This window comes from Anabrus simplex, chromosome 4 (genome assembly GCF_040414725.1).
Source record: "Anabrus simplex isolate iqAnaSimp1 chromosome 4, ASM4041472v1, whole genome shotgun sequence".
NCBI lineage: Eukaryota > Metazoa > Arthropoda > Insecta > Orthoptera > Tettigoniidae > Anabrus > Anabrus simplex.
Window position 1 is genome coordinate 60,009,665 of NC_090268.1, and position 27,110 is coordinate 60,036,774.

Below are 27,110 nucleotides of genomic sequence, written 5' to 3' on the forward strand. Positions count from 1 at the left end.
ACTCTTTTGTCGGACCTGAACAAATGCATGTTATAATGAATTTAGAGGATTAAAGTGCTTCTACTTACTGCGAGTGTGAGAATGAGCCTAGCATTGCCTGTCCTTTTTATAATCATTGGCAGCAATGGTTTTCTAAATTGGGGCTGATGACCTAGATGGTAGGCCCCTTTAAACAAGCATCACAGTCACGCTTTGTGAATCCCCTATTCCTAGTAAATACTCCCTCCTTGGTAACGCGTTCCCAATTCTAACAGAACAAAAACGACGTAGGAGTGTTGTTTGGCAGTAAATGGTTATTTGTCCCTCATATATAGAAGATAACCTCACGAGCAATGTCTCTTCTTGATTTGTTGTATAGATTATCCGAGATCACAGATATCCTTCAAAGCCTACTTTGTATCGTGCATCCTACCTATTATTGAATTTGCATCTCCCATTTGGTCTGCCTTTTCTCCCACTGATCTGAATCACATTGACCAGATGCAATCATTCTTCTTTGCCATTGTTAGAGCCAGAGTGTCTGATTTGTCAAAATTTGAGCAGCAATCAGATACTGGATAAGTTAAACCTTTCCCCGTTATCTACTCACAGGAAAGTAGGTGACCTTAGGTTCCTGTTCATGGTTTATTTCGTTCTCCTGAACCTGCATCTTTCTCTTCCCTACATATCTCAACTGGCAAAACCAGGATAAATCAACTCTGTCATATTTCACATTCCCACCTCTCTCTTGTACAAAGAACTTTTTAATTCGCATTTCAGCCTTCCCTAACTCTAATTTTTGACAGGTACTTACACGTGTTTTTTTTCTTCTTTTGTGTATGCCTCCTTTAATCGATTCTTCCTTAACCTAGCTCATTTCCTTCATACTCCTTTTCTCTCTCTTCTCCTTCCCATCCCGTCTATTGTACATAATGTAATATTAATTTTTTACTGTACTGTACAGTTGTCAGATCTGTATTTCTTACTGTGCCTAGCTGTAAGTTTTTGTCTTTGTTTTACTTTCAATCTTTAATTTTCCTCATTTTTCATTTGCCTTTGTTTTATTGTTAACTGTTCTTTCCCTACTGTTATTTTGTTAATTTTTAAATTTCTTTTGCTACTTTTGTCATTATTCTTCATTGCTCCTCCATTCTCTTTTAAAGTTTGCATTGTACTACTCCATTATAAAGGTTTTTTTGTTACGGAACTCTGTAATTCGGCATCTTGCTGTTTTGATTTCATAAAAATTTTAAAAAATAAGAAATTTAAATTGTATCCTGTTGACTAACACATATTCTCCACTGGCATTGAAAGCAGTAGTTTGTAACGCATTTACAGTGTGTGTTGCAATACCCTATTTCTTAATCCCCACCGAGCAAGTGGCCATGCGTCTTTAGTCGCGTAGCTATCAGTTTGCATTCGGGAGATAGTGCGTTTGAACCCACTCTTTACAGCCCTGTAGCTGGTTTTCTGTGGTTTCCCATTTTTCATACTAAGCGAATGCTGGGGCTGTACCTTAAGGCCACGGTTGCTTCCTTCCCACTCCTAGCCCTTTCCTATCCCACTGTATCTATAAGGCCTTTCTGTGTTGGAGAGATGTAAAGAAAATTGTAGAAATATAGTCTTAAAATCCTTAATTTAATGTTTTTTCCCCCCACCTTCCAGTTTCTAGGAGAGAGCTGGGCTTTTCTCCTAAGGCAGCTAAGTACAAATGGCAAAGGATGGAGAAGTCAATTAACACCATAACTATAAATAAGAAAATTCTGGCAGAGGAGGAGCGTGAAATGGAAAGGTACAGTACTACAACTTAAAATTTTATATTATATTTAGGCATGGTGACCTAGATGTTAAGCCATTAAGCCATAAAAATGTGTAATCCTGTCCTCAGTATTGATATCCCCATCTTTGCTGCATTAACATGTTCCTCTTTCCAATGCGTCATCACTATGTTCCTGCCATCTTTCTTCTTTGTCTTCTTTCACTAGAAGTAGTTTAGTTTTACTAATGAGCTCCTTATATTTATGTATTTTTCTTGTACAGATTTTAAATGTACCTGTACACTTAATCTGCTCTTACTATTGCTTCTTCGACCTGCAATCTCTTCACACTACTCCTAGTCCTTCCTCTTTTGTTCCCTTACTTTTCCCCTTTGCCTCGTCTGTCCCCACTTTGGCTTTCCCGTCTTTCATTAGTCATATCTACGACCTAGTAAGTTATCCACTGATTTTTATTCTCATCTTCATATTTACGAAGGGAGTTCAATGTATAATGCCACGCATTTTTTTTCTTAAAGCAGGTTGGTGTTATTGAGGTTTCAAATACACCATGTTATTTCTCAGTTTTTTTGCTACAGTACCCTATTTTTCAGCATAATCTCTGTTCAGTGCTACGGCCTTATGCCATTGTAATGTGAGGGTCTGTATGCCTGCATAGTACCACTCGATGTTGGTGTCAGAGCCAACGTTGTGCTGCATCTGTAAGTTCCCAGTCATCCACGTAGTGCTGCTCATGGAGTGCATCCATCATTGGGCCAAACAGGTGGAAGTCAGAAGGTGCGAGATCCGGGTTGTAGGGTGGATGAGGAAGAACAGTCCACTGAAGTTTTGTGAGCTCCTGTCGGGTGTACAGACTTGTGTGAGCTTCTTCGTTGTCGTGGAGAAGGCTCACCTAATTTATATCTAATTTATGCTATGCCAATCGCTGGACAGGCCAGCAAGCTAGCAGGTGTCCAGGGTCCTTTTTCATGAGGCTTGTAAACTAGTAAAAATTGTTGTACAAATGTGTCTTTCTAGAACTTACCGAGCATGAACTGCTAGTTAAATGTATAGTAGACTGTTATCAGAGAGTATGCATGGAGTCCTGTAATATTGTATACTGTTTACTAGTGAGATTCTACCTGTGAATCCTGAATGGTGAACTGAGTTACTATATTTTGTATTGGGATTGAATTCTGTCAATTAAGCCCCAAGTATTTTTTATTATAAAGCTTATAAAGGGTTTAGCGTCCCAGATTCAGAAAATGCAGGTCTTGAGAATAGGTATAAGAAAAATATGCAAACCTCATGTAAAATGTGCCTTCTTGGAAAATTCTCACAAATTCAGTGAACGTTTGCAATTAACGTCACAGAGGACACAATAACTTTTACTGTTGCTTGGACATCTTCTGCAAAGGAACACGCGTAAAATCGGTCATCATCTGATGATACAGTTACAGCAGCCTTTCATTGGTCAGGAACTGGGACACGTATCATGCAGTTAGTGATATGCAAGGCATATGCAACACTAGTGTGTGTAGCAGTGTCCATGCCGTTACAAAACTGTAAATAATACTTTGTTTCTAGAAACTGTTTTACAGCAAGCATGGAAAATGTTGTAAGATAACTTTTTTTGCCATTTGATTGTACACTAATCAATATAGATTTTCCTCAGGAAAATGTCAGCTTTCATAGACAGGCATGGAAACTGTTCAGTCAATTGTTGATAGTCTCTGAGCCCAATTTTACTTTATCAATTACTAGAGTTTACCCTCAACTTTGCACATGTTTGATATGGATTTCAACCAATAATAGCTTACACCTGCTCTTTTGTGCTTCAGTGCTCTGTGTGAAAAGTATGTAGAGCTTGCGAGTATGAGAGTAGCTGGCAGAAGTGACATGTATGGCGGTCCTTCAACTAGATTCAAAGAAATTTTGAAGAAGCCTTGTGGTAGGGGGTTACTTTTCCTCGCTTTTTGCCTTTGACACTGCGCAAGTAGGAAGGGTGATTCCCTCGTCTCTCCTTGCCCGCATGTAAGCAAGCTGAATCTGACATACAAGCAGCGGGTGTGATTTCTTGAACACTTCGTGAAACAATTCTGCCTGTATTATTGATCATTACTAAATTTTATTGCTTAGTGTTGTTTATTTTCAGAAGATCTTAGAGGTTTTTACAACATTGGTCCATGCATTTTCACCTAGTTTTCTTGACTACTCACTGGACGTCTTGAGTACCCTTGGCTGCATGCTGAAAGTGTTCTGTAACCCCCCCCCCCCCCCCCCAAAAAAAAAAAAACACAGTACAATTTTGTAGCAAATTATGGAAGTTAAGAATATGCACATGAGCATTTGTATAGGAAATGTAATGCTCACCTGATAAGCTATCATACATTGTATATGGCCTTTACTAATGTGGAAGAAGTGCTCTAATGGTGGAAGAATTACTGAAATCAGTTGAGTGATTCCTGAGATTAGCCTCCACATACAAACAACTAGCCATCTTTCATTATAATATTCGTATCGTTTGATTTATTTGTTCCTAATGTGGCTGAGGGTGTGCAGCCATGCAGTTTGTTTCCTTGCTGCCCTGAAAGCCAAGTAAGCCAACTAAAAGAGCATAATATTTGTAGCTCATCTCGGCTTCTTCTCCTTCTCTTTAGTGATGTCCTGCAGATGCAGTATTTGCTCTTAGTCCTTAAATGCAATTTTGCCCGGTCTTGGGTGTTACTTGCTCCCAAGCTGATGTCACTCATGTCCACTTTCACAACATATTGCCAGTGCTGTTTTGGCCATCCAGGTGGGCAGTCACCATTTACATTAAATTTGAAATCATTGCAGCCAGTTTATGGTGCATTGTTTGTGGGATGTGTTAATTTTGACTTTACAAAGGAAAGGATTTATTGCATCCTCATTACATATATATCAATTTTTAGATGGAGTAATTCTAAACAAATCAAACATGTTTCAGCTCATTTTTGAGCCATCTTCAGTGAAGATGTAAAAAAGCTATATTATTAATGTTAAAAGAATGTTATTAAACACTATGAGGAAGTATATATAAAAACATGTGCAACATGAAGTTAATACAATGTGAGGTTGTAGCAAGGTTGAGAACCTCTTAGTCTGAAAGTGCAGTATGTCACACTAAAAACGAGGATGAAATCACAAAAATAAAACTTGAGAAAGTCTATCATCATCGAGTCACATGCTCGAAAAGTATAGAGGGCAACAGAAGTATAAGAACATATTTTGAGAGGAAACAAATGCCAAGTGTTGCATGTGTGGCTTGGTAGTGCAAACCGTCAATAAAATCCAAATCTGTAATGGAAAAAATGAATGAGTATATGTGAGAAGCTTGGGCTAATAGATGAAAGATGAATGAAAAGAATAGACTTGCTTATTAAATAATTTCCCTCCCGAACGGCCTGACCTTGGTTTAGAGGTCCCGCTTCCACTGGTCTTGTTTGTAGCTGGCTCAGATGTGTTTGCAAGGATAAGGGAAGAAGTGAAAGGAGTGAGGGAGGGAGGCACTAAGCCGGGGGGAGAGGGGGAGGGAGGGGTGGTGTTGAGTTGGAGAGCTGGAAGCAGGGTTCGTATTTATTATGGAGTTGTTGACAGACAACCCTCTAGACTTTTCGAGCATGTAACTCAATGAAGATAGACCGTTTCTAAAGTTTCATTTTTGTGATTTCGTCCTCTTTTAGTGTGACGTACTGTACTTAGAGACTAAGACCTTCTTAAGCTTGCTACAACCTCACACTGTATTAACTTCATCATGTTGCACATGTTTTTATATATTTTTTCTCATTGTGTTTTTAATAACATTCTTTTAACATTAATAATGTAGTTTTTAATATTTTTACTGAGAATGGCTAAAAAATGGGCCAAAACATGTTTGATTAGAATAACTCCCTCTGAAGATGGATATATAGACCATATTTGTATTGAATAGGATGCAATCAATCCTTTCCTTTGTAAAGTGAAAACCGTTAATATGGAATGATTTGAGTAACAATGGATCTCCACTGGCAAGTTAGCACAGATGACAGCGTCTATACCATCTCTGATGACACAAAATTTTTGGCCTCTCCAATGATGCAGAAAATATCCATGTTCTGTCTTTTGAGCATCTTGGTGAGGTTGCAGTATCAGAGGTGCCTTTCCCACATTTTCTGCGGAATTGGCATGATCCCAGTTTGCTGCCGAATTTTGTCATTCCTGATGTGGTGGTTTAAAGAGATTCTCATCGACCAACAGAGCATTTGCATTTCTGTGGCATGAAATTGGCACACACACATTTTGTTGGATGGCCAATATTCAGTTCCATTCAGTGCAACTGGACATTATTTCTGTCTGTCTTTCTTTGACTTCATGCAGAGAGGTATTCTTTTGTCACAAAGCGTGCCAGTGATTTTCCTCTACTACTTCCAGGTCTCATTTATCCTAGCTCATACTTCGTTGCTACTGCCGCAGTCGCTCTTCATGCAAAACCTAAGGGGTCTGGAGCTATCTGTCTTTGCTAAGCTCCTTCCACTGACTTGCATGGTGCCATCACTTTGGATTAGTTTCAAGGTATTCTGTCTTCCTAATGTTCAGGCAGAGACCATGTATAGTGAGGTGCAGCTTGGAATTGCAGTTGTTTGGGTGGTGTCTGTTGTGAGTGCAACATCATCGGTGTATAGGAGGGTGTAAGGAACACTCCATTGCAAGTTTTAGGTGATGTGTCCATGGCGGTGATGCAGAACTATGGTGACAGTGCTGAGCTTCGGTTAATATTGGCACTTTGATGCTTGGCTGTTGTGGGGGAACAATTGAGAACTATTGCTTGAAAAGGTGGTCAACCAATCAATTGCAATGTCTTTCCCTCAACTTGCAGAAGTTAGTAGCATGGTCATCCAAACTTCGCGCTTTTCAGTTCTTCCTGCGAATAAATAGCACTGGCAACTTCCCCGGGTTATGACTTCCGTGATGAGGCCTGCTGTTTGGATGCCTTCAGGAACTGGGAACTTTGTGTTATTTAAATATCTTGTCAAAATGTGTTGCCTGCATTTTAGTTTTTGGCCTCGCTTATTTATCATCACAGTGCTCGATATCCTATGCTGATCTGGTTTTAACTTTAGGGATTCTATAGATTTTTTCCCTTGCCTTCATGGTGTCTTAGTGTCATGTAGAGTTCGCTGTAATGATCAGATCTTGCTTCTACAACAGCTTTCTTGACTGCTTGTTTGGCTGTAATATATCTTTCCCTGTTATCAGTTTCCTTATGCACAAGCCAGCTTGAGAATGCTTTTTTCTTTTCAAAGACCATTTGTTGCACTTGAGCTGTTATTAATCATGCCTGCTTATCAAGACAGCAGGGGCAATTTGATGACGGAAGCTATCTTCTGTGGTCATGTAAATTCCACCACTTCATCATTCCAGTCTCTCGCACAGCCTCCTATCCAGAGCTTGCTGATCCACAGGTCAACAGTGATCAGTTTATGCTGAGTGGTGACATTCAAAGGTATGACCTTCATATCAGCGACTAGTTGAAAGTTGCAGTGTTGTACCAGGGCAAAGTCTATTTGGCTGCAAAGGCTACCACTAGTATAAGAGATTGAGTGGTGCATTTCTCGAAGAATGTGATTCCAGTGACCAGATCATCGCAAAGTTCAGGGTACTCTGTCCATCATAATTTTGAGTGCAGTGGAAATTTAAAAATATATGTGGGTGAAACAGCAGAAGTATAGATAGCATATTGTCAAAACCTGTATAAAGGAGACCAACAACATGAATATGAATATGAATATCACAATGGTGGAGACTTGGAAGAACTTAACATCCTTGAGAGTGAAATCCAAGCAGTGAAGCAGCAGCCTGGTCCAGATCAAATAACAATAGATACTGAATGCTATTGGGACATTGGAATACAACTTCTACATCTTCTCACGCCAGAAAATGACCCAAGGACTAGACAAAGTGCACTTTATCCACATAAAAATAAAAAAATAAATAAAAAAAGTGATCTCCATAAATATGACTATTACAGAACCGTTACTCTCATTTCATTTGCTTGTAAGGTAATAATCCATGTTGTTAATGGAGACTGAAATACTATTTGCAATTAGAAACACCACCTGAACAAGAGGGGTTCATAAACAAGTGGTACTGCTGAACATATGACAGTTGATAGAAAAGTCAGGACAATTTTGTTCTCCATTATACGTATTGTACCAGGAAATGACCTCGCATGAGGCTAGCTTGAAGAGCATGAGCAGTTAGATGCAGGGGTGGGTGTGTGTGTGTGTGTGTGTGTGTGTGCGTGTGTGTGTGTGTGTGTGTGTGCGTGCGCGCTACACCATTGGAGTGGGTACAGAGGTTTTATTCCAAAAATGTGCATAAATCTTATTAAATTCTGGTTTATTTCAACAGTGTGTATATCACCTTTAGAGTAGACTTGTAGCTTCCTGCGATATGCATACACCTAGAATTAATTCCTGATGCCTTCTTAAACCATGGAACCATTTATCCAGTGACAAGGGTTGCTTGCTGGATGTTCTGGAAGACTGACTCGCTTGTATCTCAGTCAGGGTTTACAAGTGCAGAGATTATGGGCAAGTTACGTAGAAAACACAAGTCACAAAATAAATGCAAGTTGTTATGAGTTGAATAATTTACACTTGGCGAAATTCAAAGTTAATTCCTTACCAAGAGAACAAAGGAAGAAAATAAAAAGTTCATAGACATTGAAAGTAAATCAAGTCTTTTTATGTGAGACGTGGAAATAAATTTTCTCATTAACTTGAAATAAATCAGACTATTTGTTAGAAATGCTTCACATGAAGGAAAAAGAAGAAAAACACTAAAAACACAAGTTTGTAGAAGTCTTATGAGAAAATATTCTCAAGTTCCTAAATGTAATCTCTACATTTAAATCAACACTTGAATATTATTTACACCGTTTAAATACGCAAATTCTTAAGCACAGTCTTGAAGAAATAATTATCACTGAATATTACAAGTTCTGTCCCAAAGAGCAAAGGGAATATTTGTTCTAAGATTTAAAGTTTTGGCCTGAACATGAAGAGACTGTAATAAGTTACACTTCAAAAAATTAAAAGCTTAGCGTAGAAAATAACTAAATTCTCAACACGAGGTATTCACAAAGTGAAATATCACAGGTATTAATTTGTAATTTACAACCGCAGAAAGTTTGTCCGTGTACAATACTTAATGTGATTTAGCAACGTTTGTCTAACCTAGTCCAGCAGTGTGCTGAATAGTAAGGCATCGCTGTGGATCATTGACTGGATATCTGGTGTAGTTTTCGCTGAGCTTACATAGTCGAGCAGTATCTGTGAACCACGATTCATTTATTGCATCAGCTTACTTAAAGCTTTAATAAATGCCACTGTATTGTTACAATCACCCGAAAAACTAGCGAGTTTTCCACGCATTATTAAAACACACGTTTCCATTGTCCGTTCTTTTGTATCATAATTATTAATGGAGATAATAAATTAAATATAATATTCACCGGGCCTGGGTGACGTGTAACTACCTGTGGCCGGAAATAGTGCAGCATACGTCATTAGCTCCATAGACCACCTGGTGGCCATGATTGTTAAGGCATTGAAGTCTAAACGGTCTGACACCATGGTTAGCCAGTTAGTCCCATTGGTTGAAAAAAATGTCACTATCAGAATGTTGGCCGGCAGGCAGGGGAGCTAGTGGTATACAATTACTAATCACTAGATTGCGTACCAGAAACCCGGATTAAATTCCAAACCTCTCCGCAGTGTTCATATGGAGTGAGGGCATATGACGCTGTTGGTGTTTCATCCGTCGGATGGGGACATAAAGCCTTGAGCAGACCCGTTGGTGCTATTCGACAGGAGTAGGCTATGTGCTGGCTCTGGGTTTCACCCTCTCCCTTCCTACTATCATATATATTATGTCATTCATTTTGTTAACTCCTCTGATAAGGTTGACGTCAGGAAGGGCATCCGGTCATAAAAACCAGCCACAACAGATCCATCTCCCCTCACACCCGACTCCGTAGTGAAACTGGACAAAAGTTGGACAAATAACGTCATTAGCTCCATGGTGGAAGTTATGCAGGTAATGTATTCTCAAGCGGTAGAAATACCATACTTCATTGTATGTAATACAAAATAATTGCTGTACCAGCATTACTGATAGAGTATGAAAGCCTTTGACAAAGTTAAGTGGCATCATCTGTGGCAGTGTTCAGGGCAATGGATGTGCCAAATGACTTCATATTGCTGATAGCTAAATTGTATAAACAAACTACTGGATCAGTGACAGTGCTTCAAAAGCAGAGCCAATAACTTGGTTTAGAAATGAACACCTCGAAAAAGAAAATAATGGACTGGCAGAATAAAAACCATTCAGAAATAAAGCAGATTGATAATTTCAGAGTTGTCAGTGAATATATCTGTCTTGGATTTCTGATAAATTCTGGTCATCAAGAGACTAGATAAAAATGGAGATGCAATCTGCTGAGGTGACAATGAAAGAAAATTAACAAGACTGTGAAAGGCCGAACAGATTTCCGAGAACCTGAAAATATGACTGGTAAACTGTCTAGTATTTTCCATACTAATGTATGGGTGTGAGTTGTGGACATAGAGAAGGGAGATAAGATTGATGCAACTGAAATGTTTTGCTGGAAAAGGATGTTATGAATTCCATAGGCCAGCCCCCACACGAAAAATTCCATTCTAATAGAGCTTAAAATTGAAAAGAGGATCAGCCAGTCAGCTAAAATACATTTCCCATGGACTGTAATGAGGAGAGAACCCGAAAATATGGAGAAGTTGATCATTCAGAAAAAAGCCAAGGAACAGAGGCCACGAGGAAGCGTCCCAATTATCAGTCGGCCTGTCAACAGAGTCAGACATTGGCGCAGTTAAAAGCCATAGGCAGCATAAATTTACCTAGATTACCAGTGCATGTGGAAGAACAATAAATGATCTAATAAAGCAAATCAATGCCGGGGAGAAAAATGTGATATTACTATGTCCACCACATACCTACAGGAGATGACCATTGAAGAGAGAGATCCATTGATTTTGTAACAACTATAGCCATCTTTAGTACATCATACATGCCTTTTCAGATCATTTGGGGATCACACATTAAGGTACGGTCTTGTTGTTCCTGCCAAAATCATAATCGCAGCCTATTTATGGTGCATAGGCAGAGAAGACTTGTAGCTGCTTAATTATGACAGACGTAAGACTGTCTGAGTAACAGTGGATCTCTGTGACTTGGTCTGGCAAGGTAGCACAAACAAGGCAGCGAAGACACACCATCGTGGGTGACCGGTGCATGGTATGGAAGTTTATATCCATCTCTGATGTTATTTTGGCCTTTGTCTGCATGAAAGAAACTCATTACAATGTCCACTTTCTCTCTTTTGAGCATATCTGTGAGCTTGCAGCAGCATCTATGTAGTTCCAATGTTTAGTGTAGCAATGCACAACTATTCATCATTGTATTGGGCTTACTTCTTTTCTGGTTCCACCCATGAACCATTAGCCCTTGTCTATTTGTCATGGTAGTCATGTGTCTTGACACTTGTCATTTCCTAATGCCCTAGCATTTATTAGCAAAACTGACGTTCACCCAGCTTGAAGTTTGCAACAGGAATTAATCAATTGGCCAGTCAGCAGAGCCTGACATTGCCACAGTTAAAGGCCACAGCCAGCGTGAATTTAGGTCGCTCAACTGGAGTACAGACACTACTACCAAATGCTCTGCTAACAGGGTTGCCTCTTCCACCATCATTGCTATACTGAAGTCTTCATCCTCTGCCATTAATGCCTTCTAGGTCTTCGCTCCTAACCCTGACCTTGGACCCTCCACATTTGTAGCTGCTGGAGAGAGGAAAATAGGAGGGAGACTAATGCAGACCATCAAATTTGCTGCTGATCAAGCTGTAGTTGCGGGTAGTCCAACAACTTTATCCAACATGTTGCTAAAGCTGAATGAACAAGTGACTTTGAAAATGATTTTCCCAGAAATGATTATCTCAACACAGTATACTCTGCATAATACCAGGTGAACTACTATATGATTAACACATTCAGCGATTGGCAATTATTGACAGATTCTTGCACTAATTAATTTTCCACTGGGTTGATCGTTGAAAGTGCAGGTTTTCTTTTTTGCTTTTGTATACGTTTTCATGTTCCCATCTTTCTGTACATTTCAAAACAGATACATTCCTTCTTCATCAATCTTCAATATCTTTGATGAATTAACACTAAGTCAACAGCTGTAAAAAAATGTAATGCCTTGGTCCTGTTTTGTTTGAAAGGCAACTAAATAAGATGTTTTCTATTCTCCATTTGTGCAGAAAATTTAAACACAAAACACTTTAAAATATGTGTTATAAGTACTAATGCCATTTAAGATTTGAATGTTCAGTGGAAGTATTATGTCGTAGGTTTGAATCTTTTAATGGTTCACTCATAAGTTGTAACTTATCAGAAGGTCTTGGAGCATGATAGATACTAAAGTGAATTTACCATTTATTTTGCAGGCATATGCAAGAAAGAGAAGAATTGGGCCGTTCCAGAGACCAGCTGATACGTAAACTTGACCAGGCTATTGCTAGTGGTCAAAGTGAAGTGGTCATAAGAGACTTAGAGGAACAGATTGAAAACATAAATGCAAACATAGAATATCTCCAGGAAGTAATTAAGGATTCCCAGCTGAGAATAATGGAACTCGAAGGTCCTAAGGTAATATCACTTCGTCATCATCATCATTTTCCTTTATTCAGCTGTAGCCGGGTAGGTGCAAATATGGTTCCTCTCCACTTTCTTCGGTCTTTCCACCACTCCTCCTCCAACACTGTGTCCCAGTCCAGGTTTCTTTCTATAATGCTGCATTGGATGGTATCCTTCCATCTCAATTGTGGTCGTACACGGCCTCTCCTTCCTTGGATTTGCATTTCCATCACCTTTTTTTGGCATTCTTCCGTCGCTCATTCGCTTTATGTGCCCAAACCATCTTAGTCGGCTCTTCTCTATTCTATCATTCATTTTTTCCACTCTAATTTCTTCCCGGATTTTCTCATTCCTTATTTTGTCTCTTCTACTCTTCTGTATCATACTCCTCAAGAACTTCATTTCGGCTGCCTGTATTCGACTCTCATCCTTCTTTGTCATTGTCCAAGTTTCTGCTCCGTAAGTTGTTATGGGTACGTAATACATCTTGTACATAGTATCCTTTGCTTCCGTTTCACATCTTTGTCCCATAACATGTTTCTTACACTATGATAGAAACAGCTTCCAGCTTGAATCCTTTTACTAATCTCAGCATCCAGTCGAGCATTCTCCATTAATTCACTCCCCAGGTATTTAAACGTTTCCACTACTTCCAAGGGCTTGTCTGCAAGTCTAATCTGACCTTTCCCTTCTTTCTCCCCTCTAGTCATAACAAGAGTTTTACTCTTTTCTACACTTATTTTCAATCCACATTCTTCGACCTTCCCATTCACCACATTCAACTGTTCTTGAATCTTCCTGTCGTCTTCTCCCCAAATCACAATATCATCTGCAAATAACATCATGTTCATTTCTCTTCCTCCATATGCTGCTTTTGCTGTTCTCATGATGTCATCCATTACTATTGTAAACAGGATTGGTGATAGAACACTTCCCTGTCTCAGCCCACTAGTTATTTTGAACCAACTTGTCCTGCCAACTTGTGTTTGCACGCAACTACAACATTCCTTATACAATGCCATGATCATTTTTATTAATCCCTGTTCAATTCCTTTTTGCACCAGACTGTCCCACTTATTTTTTTTATATTTTATGGGCTGAAAGGAACATGCTTTACACTGCTGTAACAAATTGCTTTCGTATCTTTTATGTTTTTCTTAGCTTTGCATTCCTTTCAATGACATCTGATTTTGAGATCATACTACTTTTGGCTGTAAGCTAAAATACTTCATTATATCCTCTGGAATTTTGAAAATTTTGTACAACGTGAAATTTTCTGCATTGCATAATGTAAATTTTTTCCTTGCATTTGCTGCTTGGAAACAATATTTTTCAGAATTTCAACATTTCTTTCTGTCATAAAATTCTTGTTTTTATAACTAGCTTCAACATCAGCCTTTAAAGCCCCTGTATAGATACTGAAAGCAGTGAGACAAGGCTATCTGATCTCACCGTTCCTGTTTAATGTCTTTGCTGAGAAAATCAATGAATCTATAACAGAAACAAAGCTTGGGGTGAAAATAGGAGGGAGGCTAATGCAGACCCTCAAATTTGCTGATGATCAAGCTATAGTTGCGGGTAATCCAACAACTTATCCAAAATGTTGCTGAACCTGAATGAAAAAGCTGAGGAATGTGGTATGAAAATGAATATTAATAAAACAGTCATGATGTTTAGTAGGAACCCACGTCCATTGCATGTGATGATCAGTGGTATAAGTAGCCCAGTTCACATACCTTGCCCAGATCATAACAGAAAACCTTCAGTGTCACACTGAAATAAAGACATGAATAGCAAAGCAAGCCTTCAGAGAACAGTCCCTTCTCTGTCAGAAAACAGTATCCCTCATCTTACTTAAAAGAATAAATTTTATGTTTGGTCTATTGCGCTGTATTGTGCTGAGACCTGGACGTTAACCAAGAGTGGTATTAAGAGGCTACAAGCCTCTGAGATGTGGTGTTGGCGTCGGCGTCAGCTACAACAGATAAGTTGGGTGGAGAAGACAAACACTGAGGTAATGAACATTGTCCAAGAAAAGAGACAGCTGTTCAGTCAAATTAGATAGACAACTTTCTTGGATGGGACATAGGCTTCGACATAGAAATGTGTTCATGGAACACATACCTTGTGAATTGAGGATGCAGGAGCTATGCAGTCGCAAAATGTACTGAACAGGATCGACCCAGTTTGAGAAGACTCATCGCAGGGGCAAACCACTCATTAGACTGAATTACTCTAAGAAGATCTCATTCATTTTCCAGTCTAGTAGTTATCTGTATAACTGTTGTTACATTACATTTTTAATTTTAAATAGACTTCTAGCATATTAGGTTGTATTGAGTACTTCCAGTACATGTCAAAGATAAGTACTGGAAAAAAAAAAATGGCCAGCTTGACACCAGTGGGATCCAAACCCACAACTGTGTAATTTTGCATTGGGTGCACAACTGATTAAGACTAAGGTCATAAGCATTGGTCATGTTTGTTCCATTGGAAAGGATTTGAATCACAGGTCTACTTCCAGAACAAATGTACAAGGGCGGATCAATTATAAATGGGAATTTGAATGTACCACTGCTGTTAGTAATAATTCTGAGGTTGGGCTTTGACAGGATGTTGGTGGGGATGTCTGGCGAAGGGGTTTGCATACACAAATGATGGTGGAGAGTTGGGCTGCTTCAGTAAGCCATGAGTGAGCAAGAGATGCACATGTCTGTTATGCAACGCACCATTAAAAATTTCTCACCAAAGAGGGCACCAAACCTTCCGAATTTTTGAAATGGCTCCGCGCACAGTTTGGGGAAGAAACGCTTTTGCAGACTCATGTAGGAGTGGGCTAAAAAAAAGGAACTGTGGAAAATGAACCTCTTGAGTGGAGACCGTGGACAAGCACCACTGTAGACAACATTGTTGCCATTCGTGATGTTATTGGTGAAGTAATATCATTATAGTTAATCCGTTATTGGAGATTATAAATTTTCCAGCTAACTCATTCCTGGTTGCCAACGTTTTGCCCCAGTATGCTAAGTTTGGCTCATCAGTTGGTAAATAGCACACCTACAAAGATGCATGGCTAGTGCATACCGCGAAGGCCACTACGCAAGCTACTTGGAGCCACTGGCAGTTCCAATGCACAATGAGACACTTCTCATTTTAAAAAATTGATGCCTGCCTGGCCATCACTGTATCACTGGGAATCAACATCTATATCATTATTTGGGAAGATCGGCGAATAAAAATTTCACAAATTGTTTTAGCGTAGGAGTACGTTACAGAAGGGTGCAAACCATCATCAGAGATGAACTCCATTTCAGATAATTGGCTACCACGGGGGTTCCTGATCCTCAACCAGGAACAAAAACTTTACGTCAGGAAGTTTGTCAGAGACTCCTGTTAATGGTTATGAATTTCATGTTTTTGGTCCGTATTGAACTGAGAATAATATATAAGTAATAACAACGTAAACGTTTCCACCTTTTCAATACTTCATTATCAGATACCACGAGCACACTAACGCAATAAAATACAACAGGTTTTCAGCCATCGGCCAACACATGCAAGATTATAACCATAACTTCTCCAGTATTGAACAAGACATGGACATCCTCGTATTAGCAAACAAGGGCCCTTTACTCAACATAATGGAAAATTACTACATACACCTAGACCAATACTTTAATGCCAGTCACAATCTCAATGAAATCTCAGAGAAACCCAACATACTCTTCGATCTATTTATCACTTTCCTCAGAAACAATAATGCAGCCAACCTAAACTCAATCCTAAATTTAATCAAAGGTACTTTTCCAAGACAATTACACTTTCTCCCGCACCCTTCAGCCCCACCTTAAGCCCTCTTCCTAAGCCATATATAATTTTATATATGTCATTTCAATACAAGAACTTACTGATTTCCATGATTATAATTTTTACAACACCCCATTTATACTTTATTCTTTGTTAAAAACCTCTTAGTATGTATATTCCTTGTATTATTAACTATTACCATAATAAGATCTCATTTCACTTGTTATTCTTTAAAATAACATTTTCTTAGGATTTCGCCAAAAGTGATCTTTGCTCCAATACGGCTGATGATGACCCCTAGATGGGTCGAAACTAGTACCGTGTAATTTATAATTTTGTGAATATATTTTAGTATTGAAAAGGTGGAAACGTTTACGTTGTTATTATTATTACTTATATATTAGAGACTCCTGTGTCGATACGAGAAGAAAGGAGAAGATTTCTTGTGCCGTATTGTGACGTGATGAAACTTGGGTGCGTCATTACACCCCAAGGTCAAAGCAAGCTAGGAAGAAAGCATGGAGTGGTGGTGAAGAGACGAAGCAGGTCCGGTCAAGGCCAAAACATGCCCAGTTGCTGAAAAGGTGCTTGCAACCATTTTCTGGGACTCCATGGGCATTTTGCTAGTGGATTTTCTTCACGAACAAAGGGCAATTAATGCAGCCTATTACTGTCTGCCTCTTGGATGAGGCAAAAGGTGCACTTCGCAACAAACGATGGCAGCAACTGATCTGAAAAGTAATTTTTCTTCGTGACAATGCAAGGCCATATACTGCCGCTTTAATGCGGGAAAAACCAGAGGAAATTCTCTGGGGACCTCTGGAACACCCTCCATACAGTCCAGATTTACCGTCTTGCAACTACCATTTGTTGGACCGCTCAAACAAGACCTAGGAGGACAGTGGTTCAATGATGATGCAAGTGTAGAAGAGTTTGTGCGTAACTTGTCCTGCATATGTCTCTCTTCCGTCCATCAGGACGGCATCAAAAACTTACCAATCTGAAGGAGAAAATGTGATCAAAGCAGGACACAATGTAGGAAAGTGATCTCTGTATGTTTTTTTTTTTTTTTTTGTTGATGCAATAATTTTTTTTTTATAAATTCCCGTTTATATTTGGTCCGCCTTCGTACTTCGCACTTGTCTCCTGCCGTGCACCAATTCAAGTGAATATGTAGTTTTTACGACCACATCGTACTTGAAATAAACTTACAGCTTATTAGGTTTTGTTGAGTTCTTATAGTGTATGCCAAATAGATGTTAAGCCGTATGGTACCATTGCATATTACTATTGATTATCCTAATTATAAAAAAGGGCACCTTAATTATGACAACATTGCACATCGAATGAAAGACGGACCTTTCAAGAATGATTCAGTACTGTTAGCGTGTCTGTGTTCTCTGTCACATTTAATCATCAGTGTTTTGAATCTGCATGTTCTTTACGTGAAGTGACAGACTGCTCGTCTGAACAAGAAAATGTACACAAACTTTTCAATGCGTGAAATGTCTTTATAGTAGATGAAAGGAACATCTGGCATGGTGATGGAGGAACCTGGCATTGAAGCACTACCTGTTGGCATTCAAGTACTAGTAACCGATGCTGAAGAGTTATTATAGACTGGAAAATAAGTTATTTTCACTATTATGGGATTGTTTTAAAGATCCACATTTTTAGTCACCTGTCCATTCTCTTATGTACCTACTTAACCCGTTTGCTCCCAGCGTCCGTATATACGGATGTCGACGGTATGTGCAAGAAATCCTAAGTCCATATATACGGATGTTTTGTAAATAACTTTCTGAAAATATAATACGCTCTCAAATATACGTGTAACATATATCAAATTAATCAGGAAGAAATGTTCTACTCCTATCAACTTGAGTATAGTATACAGTGCTAAAGAAGGGACCAAAATCTAGAAGGCATTGACCTTGTCCGCCAGCTGACTACGTTGTTGGAGGGAAGTGAAAGGTGTTGATGCCAGTAGTTGTGCTGTAGAGAGTTTTTTGAAAACTTGCCTCAGAAAGAAAAGAAACTGTGTATGTAGTGCAGCCAGCACCAAATCTGGAGGCAAAAGAAAAGAAATCTACTTTTATATTGTACCAGGAAAAGTTCTTGGGTAAAGGGCATGAGTAGGACCTCAGGGAGTGGAACTTGGTTTTGGAGCTGATACAGAGTAGGATAGACTCGCAGAGTGAATAATAGATGGTTACAAACTTTTCTTTAAACAATTTATTGATTCTTCACCCTGCAATGTGATTATTGGCCTCAAATCTGGCATCGAAATTAAAAGTTTAAACGTAATCTTCTTGAATTCTGTTAATGAAAATTAAATGAATATCACTGATTCCAAAGTTTTTTATATGTGAAAATACGAGGTATTAGATTTCCACCTAAAGTCTTTCTAAATATGAGCACACACTTGTAATTGCAAATTGACATGAGAATTTAAATTTCTGTTGAAATTTTTTCAGTTTTTCAGTTTGTAAACCTTGATGTATAGCACACTTGAAAAGCCTAAAGTTCTTCTATGAGATATGAAAATTAAATTTGAAAATTAAATTAATCACAAAAGATGAACTTCTGAGAAATTATGAGAACTCTGAAATATTTGTTCACACGCAGCACTGAAGTTTCCACTGTTCAAAATTAATGAGAAAATTTTAGTCAGTTTGTTACTACTCACTTAATGAAAGAAATGTTGCTACAAATGTTGAAGGACAGACGTCTGGAATGTTCCGTGGAGAATCAGGATCGGCGATGTTCCATTAACACACCATGTTGACGTCCCTCGAAAAGGCAAATCACAGTCTATAATCACAGTCTTTGAACATGATCATTAAGTCACTAAGGTTTATTTTCTGATTATCTGGTTATTATAACATCATATTACCTCAGAAAAAGTTCTTAGTATTCACCCAGTTTACTACTGTAAGTCATATACTAATATGGCATGAACACTACGTGAATAAAGAAACACAGTTCAATACTCGAAAAGAAATGAGTCCTGGTAATTCTACACATTAGTTTCTGTTCATTTCAATATTATGTGAAGTAAACTAAGTCTACACGTAATGATTGTACTCTGTGAACGTTAAATATTTGGTATTTGCACTTCAATAAGTTCACTCGTATTATATTCTCAAATGTCTTTAGAATTAGACCGTAGTCGCGACGCGATATACTAAATACAGTGTGACGTCTTTTATAATTTTGTCGGCGATATAACTTCGTATTCCGGAAACGCGACGGCAAGTACTTTCACCGTGACTGCGCAGACATACTGTACGAGGGTCGGTCTCTCCTCTGTCTCACTCACACGTGTACTCGTCCTTGTACTGCTCTGTTAGCCTCGACATATATACCGGCGCTGGGAGGGGTGGTTCTCTTGGTCATGTGACTGTGAGTGCATAATCTTCTTAGACTTGAAATTGTTATAACTCAACAACCATGGGATGGATCAATTCGAAATTCACACGGATTTACTTTTATGACGTCCGCTACAATTCAGCGTTTGTCCCATTGAAATTGGTTAAGGCATTGAAAAGCTTGCGAAAAGAAAATTATTTTCGAGAAATATCTCTAGGGGAGGTGAGCTTCGAGCGACAGGTGACGTCACTTGACTTCGCCTAGTGCACTCGTGGAGTCTGGCACATGCTGGAACATTCCTTTGCTCAGTTGTTCGTACGTCGGACGGATATTTTATGCTGGAATAACATTTCTTTCGATTGATATGGGCCAGGACCTAGGCTTTCCTGGTACATCATGCTCAAAGTGCAAAAAAGGGATTGCACCATTTATGCTAACCTCTGCACAAAAGTTAAAAATTCTTAGCACAAATGTTTGAACACACACACGCATATATATATACAGTAAATATGAAAAATGAAATGAAAACCGACAACCTGTTTTCCAGTCATTGACCGGGTCAGGAATGTAATGAATGAACCATATATAGGCTATTGGTACGATGGGGTCGCCACTCCCAAAGATACAGTAAATATATGAACTGTAAATTATAAAGTGTAATTTTTAAAAGTTAATGTTATTTTCATGAACAGTGGCATTTTTGTGAGTTTTCTTATTATTTACTATTGTTATTTTGAAAGCCTCCGTGGCTCAGATGGCAGTGCGTCGGCCTCTTACCGCTGGATACCATGGTTCAAATCCTGGTCGTTCCATGTGAGATTTGTGCTGGACAAAGTGGAGGTGGGACAGGTTTTTCTCCGGGTACTCCGGTTTTCCCTGACATCTTTCATTCCAGCAACACTCTCCATTCTCATTTCATAGCATCTATCAGTCATTAATAAATCACTTTGGAAGTGGCGACCCCATCGTACTAAGAGCCTATATCCGCTTCATTCATTCCATCCCTGACCCGGTCAATGACTGGAAAACAGCTTGTAGGTTTTCATTGTTATTTTGAACATATGAAATTCATATGCCAAGAAATACAAATTGCTGGTTTATGTTTCATCTTCAATAACTGTTCTTTTTTCAAATAAACGTTTGAAATTTAGTGGTTTTGCTCATTTTTAAATGTTATTTTAAGTGATACGGGTGGTTGGAGGCCAGATTTTTTTTTCAAATTAAAAAAAAGTGAAAAAAAATTATTCATTTTGGACAATAGGTGAAATATACATATTTTAGTAAAATACTACAATAAAGCAAGAAAAGGGCATGGGATTTCTTGCACATACCCTGCTAGAATGTCTGGGAGCAAAAGGGTTAAGTACTTCAAACTTTTAGGCTGTCTGTCAAGACATTAATGTGACTTGTAACAGTTACCTTGTCCGAACAATGAATTTGCCAACAATGAAAGTGCATCCTTTTAAAATAATGGAAGAAGCCAATGCACAAGGTTCAAAGAGGTCTTGACATTGACACAGAAATGGAACAGCTTTTAGTCATACAAAAAGTGAAACTGTGTCCATCGGAATTCTTGTGGGGAAAGTACAGAGGCGCACATAACTACATCAAAAAGAAAGTCCATGAGGTTCACGAATACAAACACAAAACTTTCTACACTGAAAAGAATTATGTATGTGAAAACTACTGAAAAGCAATTGTGGTAGCACCGAACTCAGCTTCTTTCAATTTAACAAGAACCACATTTCAACACCTACAGATATAGTCTAGACATTACAGGAACTGAAAAAACATTCTAAACTTATGTTTCACAAGCATGAATTATGTGATCTTTGAAGGCTTCTCATTTCAGTTTTGACTTGGTTATAATTAAACATGAATTTCTCAGAAACAGAGGTATTTGTAAGCATGAAGGAATTGAGACCCCCCCATGCTGCGAGACTGGAAGTAGTTTCTGCCTTCAGGGAAGGGGATAATAATAATAATAATAATAATAATAATAATAATAATAATAATAATAATAATAATAATTTCTGCAGATTTTGAAGTAACAAACAAAAATATATTTTTGTAAATACATCAGATTACTCTTTTTTTTTTTTTTTTACCAGTTGTACGTACAAGTACTGGTACAAACACCTGGTTTATTCTATTTCACACTTTCATTTCCAGCATCTCTTTTTAGTTCGTCAGCTTGTTTCTTTTACTATAATGTGTGTACCAGTAGTTAATTATGCTCTTTTCATTCACTACAAAATGCAGTTCTTGTTTCATGACCCATGACTTTAATGCTTTCGTTATGTATTTTCACAGAAAATATGATTGTATTTTGAAATAATCTCTGTGGTTCATAATTTGACACATTTTATTTGACATTTTTATTCTGTTTGATGATCTAATTTCACTCTTTTTTTTTTTTTTCATTTAGGGTATGATAATGCTAATTTTAATTTAATTCTGTAATTTTGGCATTTTCTAACGTATTCAGTTTTGTTTTATTCCATAGGATGAATCTGACATACCTGATGTAAATGAATTTGTACAACAAATGAATGATATTCAAGAGGCGCGGTATCTAGTATCAAAGTTGTACAATATGTGTACCAACCAGTCATACATGCTTGAAATGAAAGAAACTATAATCAAGGAGAGAGATGCAGAAGTTAATCAGGTGACTATTTTGATACATTTTGTCTTTGCTATACCAGTTCTTTTAATTATGTAAGGGATATGAATTTGACTTGATAAACATACTACCTTAAAGGATGATTGATACGTTCCTTCACTACACAGCACTGGCATATATGTATAGGGATCAGCTGGCTCTGAACATGTTTCTGAATGGGATTTGATGTGGTTTAATTTGGAATTTATTGTTTAAGTAAATGATTTAAAACTGTGTATTAATGTGATTTTTCAGGACTGTGCATTCTGTTTACTGATTGTGTTTATGTGCGATCTGTGTTTCATGCAAATTAAGATATATTGTTGCTTGTTTTGAAAGAAATCTGTGAAAAATATGTAGGAAATATTTTGCCTTTAATAATGACTTAATAAACTCAAGAATGCAAACCTCCGCTTTACCCTTACATGAAACAAACAAACAAACCAACATCACAGGAAAACCATCTGCAGGGTTGCCGATAGTGGGGTTCGAACCCACTATCTCCTGAATGCAAGCTCATAGCAAGGCAATCCTAACCGCACAACCAACTTGTATGGTAAATTCATGAATAGGATCAGAGTGGGGGAGAGAGAGAAAATATGTATTTACAAATGTACTGCTAGATTTTCATCTAGTTGCCACAAGACACAAGATACTAAAATCAATCAACATTGACAATCTGTTGTGAACGCGTTTGCATTTATAGTTGACAAGACATGATAAATTGTTTTCCGTACTTATCTCTTCACATAAATGTGATGATGGATGACGGAGTCGGCGATGATGCTCTCCATAATCAGCATTAGATCTTCGTCTTTAATACTCTATGTTGCGAGAACTTGGGTCACGGATTGTTTCATAGATATTTGGGGATTACATTAATTAAAAAAAAATTTTTTTTTTGCTGTTTGTTTAACGTTGCACTAACACATCGAAGGTTTTCGGCGACGGAAGGGTGGGAGATTGGGAAGGTAGCGGTCGTGGCCTTCATTAAGGTAGAGCCCCAGCATTTGCCTAGTGTGAAAATGGGAAACCATGGAAAACCATCTTCAGGGCTGCCGACAGTTGGGTTCGAACCCACTATCTCCCGAATGCAAGCTCACAGCTGCGCGACCCTAACCGTACGCCCACTTGCTTGGCCTTCCTCTAAAATAACCTTGTTACTCAGTGTGAATAAAATGATTTATAGCCTAGACCAGGGCCTCTCAAACACCCAAAATCTCACGCGTGCAGAGCGAGGCGCAAGAGCTCCGTGCACTGTGCATCGGTGCCGCTCGGTATGGCTCGGATCAACGCTTCGTCTCTGGGCTACTCGGCTATGCTCGGCTCTACTCGGCTATACTCGGCTCAACTCAGCCCGGATTTGGAGCGCTATGGCGCAAGTGGGGGAGAGGGAGACAGGGGGAGCGAGCGAGACAGGCGTGAGGAAAGAGAGAGTTAGCGCTATTGCTCCAAATCGAGGAGTGGGGGTCTGCACTCTGATCAACCAAGCCAAGTCGTCTTTTGCACCGTGCACAGTGCATGCACCATGCGCATGCACCCTGAGAGGCCCTGGCCTAGACTGTAGTGCCTTATTCCCTGAATTTACATACCGATTTTCATTAAATTCTGTTCAGTCATTTTCTCATAATGCGTGTACATACATACGTACATACTGCATTGCAGTCCACGTGATTCACATAGTACCTACAAAACATGGTGAGACTGAACGGCTGTGGTAATTTTCTCCTCCATTTCTTAACTACGTGACACGTGCGCAGGAAACTGTGTTCCGAAGACTGCCCATGGTAGGCGGAAGTAGGTGCAGATCCAGCCTGCTCTGCTCTGTCCTGCCCTGTCTGTCAACTTGCGATGTTGCAATGATTTGTGTGGATTACAAAAATCTGCTCTGCGCTGCACTGCCTTAGCTGCTTCGCCTGCATCTCAATGTGTGCCCGGCCTTTACGTGAGTCCTGGCATTGCTTCCACTTACTTGTCCCAGGCTCCTCACTTTCATCTATCCTTTCCGACTTTCCTCGGTCAACTCTTGTTCTTTTCCGACCCAGACGGATTACAGCACTTGAGGCCCTTCATTGCCTTTGTCTTCCTTTGGCCGATACCTTCATTTTTGGAAGTGTCCGGATTCCTTCCATTCCCCCCCCCCCCCCCTCTCTCTCTCTCTCTCTCTCTCTCAGTAATGTTATATAGAGGATGGTTGCCTAATTGTACTTCCTTTAAAACAACAACAACCACCACCATCACTGTTGAAGTTTGAAGATGCTTGTTTATGCAGGGGGATATTAGCTCCCACCATTGCAGTGCATAGGTCTGAAGAAAATTCTTATTCGTCACTGTTCATAGCGGACTGGTAGAAAGGCTGCATTGATGTAGCTTTCTGTACTTGTATTGCAATATTTCTATGCTGATCTATATGGGTTTATTTTCATATTTGATATGAAAATATAATAAAATTTACTTGAATTACGATATTTCTATATCTTAAATTTCTGCAGTTGGACTAATTGGCAATAATGCTAAGTAGGCTTGTATATCATGCATTTGTTTCATAAAAAGACTATCAGAGATGTTTCCAGAAGTAAAAAACTTCAAAGTAGGAACAAGGGAATTCGTAATTTACAAGGAAATATGTCCTCAAAGATTGTTGTTATAATTTGGCAGAATCGTGTCCAGTTCACCGGGTGAAAAAAATTAATAAAAATGATGTGAAATGATACCTTTGTAGCGTAGAGGAGATATCCTTCCTTTATGCTTGCCAAGGACCCACCAAGCTGACCCTAACAGTATTCTTACTTATGTGGAAGAAGTAGAATGGAGGCACTATAAATCTCAGATTTCTGAACATTTTCCGTTGCCTGCAATAGATCCTGGTATCGTGTGCCCACAAGGTTGCCACCCTCGTTGAAAATTAGAAAACCGCATAATTTGAAATTGTTGTGACATGCAAAAATAACCTTACTTTCTGTCACAATTTAGCAAGATTCTAGAGGGGATGCTAGAGGCTTGTTGGACACTTCACAGCCCTAACCTGGGAGCTTAGGCCCGCCAGACACTCTTTGCATGCGTTCAGTACAATGGTTACTAACCGGACCTCACCAATCCAGACAAACTGTCTTTTCACTGGCCTGGTCTTGTCAAGATAGTCTTGGCAGCATTGTAAAACACTCTGTGACATCGTCAGAGCCATGCTATGTTGTATGTCTAGCCTCAGTGATATCGTCCTAGCCGTGCCAGATTGGATCTGCAACCTATGTTTCGCGAAGGCTTAGCGGAAGCGTAATAGAGTTCACTAGAGCCTACACATAGCGCTGTGAAAGTTAAGATTTTTTAAAGTTCCATTTCAGTTTTAAATCTCTTATTTTCACAGAAAATGAATCACAGTTAAAATACCAACTTTTAATTTTCATCCACTCCGTGACAAGAGACCACCGGCGTTCTTCAGTAACAGTCTTCTGTCAATGCTACAATGAAACACAATCTTAGTTCTCAATCACAAAAAGGATAAAAGGAACAAACTAACTTGCTTCCTTACAGCAAGCTTGATAGAAGACTACCCTTCCATCCGTAGTGAAACTGGAATCCCCTGTGGTCCACTGCTTCAGCTAGTAGGACTTGGACGACATTTCTGTGGGCATTGCCACAGACACACTTGTTTTTCTTCTCCGCAATAAATCGCAATACGTTCTGAATGAAACTGAAATAATAAATAAGGTAGTTCAACCTGTTCAATACAAATAAGTATGAAATGTAGTATTACATTCCTATTTAATTAAAAGCGGAAGCTAACGGACCATTAATATTGGTATTACATACTGCTTAGTTGAGCAGTTCGTCTCCTTTCTTCCAAGTCTTCACAGCCCAAACTTTGCAACATTTTCGTAACGCTACTCTTTTGACGGAAATCACCCAGAAAAAATAAAGTTGCTTTTGAAAGATCAGTCCTGAGATGAACGACCTCCATAAGCTAGTTTTGAAATAAACATAAAATCAGATAATAAGGATAAAAACTCATCTAAACTGGCAATATAGAAGTTGGTGGTATAGTGTTGCTGAATGTTTGTAGCAATGAAGTAGTCCTGAGAAACATTCAGAAGCCTTGATTTGAAAGGTTTGTTTTCCTACCAGAGAACTTGAAAAGTTAGTTTTGAAGGGAAGCCTAACAGCGTTCTGCAATTATACAACAAATGATTCTGGTTGTAACTGTAACAAACATATGTAAAACATATGTAAAACATTCACAACACCATCAGTTTTAAAAGACTGGCAGAAATCTCTGCAGCAGGAAAGCAACTTTGTAACTACTAGTGAGAACAGTTTTCTTAGAAATACATCGTCCAACATTCCCTCACCCGTTTTCAAGGTCTACTTACACATATCTCTGATAGTGAACTTCCGCACATGTTCTTGTGGATCGGCACAATTCTATTTTTTCTTATTTCTATATTGGAGACTTGATCAAATATAATGTTTATTTTAGTCTCAAGACCTTTAGATGAAGCAACAACAACTCAAATATTATTTACAAATACAAGGATCAAAACTGAATAAGATTTCAGCTCTTAACTATTCAAATTGCTTGATACTGAGGTAAGCTATGAGTGCATATTCAATTTGACGTCTCATTTCTTCAACACAACATTTTTTCTCATTGAAGCAATCATATCTTTCGTTCTGATTGAAGTACGCAGTTTGTTTTGGTCTAAAAACACTCAGTGGATCAAGCGCTTCCTTTTGAAGTAATAACTACTTTAATTGGTAGATTCTGAGAAAAGTTATGAGTACATTTGTCTCCATGAC

The 27,110-nt window shown here is 38.7% G+C and overlaps 1 protein-coding gene across 2 annotated transcripts in view; it reads left to right on the forward strand.

The window, feature by feature from the left end:
• The window catches only part of Klp31E (kinesin-like protein 31E), a 580,309-nt gene that overhangs the window by 362,473 nt on the left and 190,726 nt on the right, over positions 1–27,110 (forward strand). For both annotated transcript variants that reach the window (XM_067145074.2, XM_067145075.2), the window contains 3 exons: positions 1,645–1,771; positions 12,283–12,484; positions 22,158–22,322. In XM_067145074.2, coding sequence (XP_067001175.2) covers positions 1,645–1,771; positions 12,283–12,484; positions 22,158–22,322 — 494 coding nt within the window. The remainder of the gene's footprint in view (positions 1–1,644; positions 1,772–12,282; positions 12,485–22,157; positions 22,323–27,110) is intronic.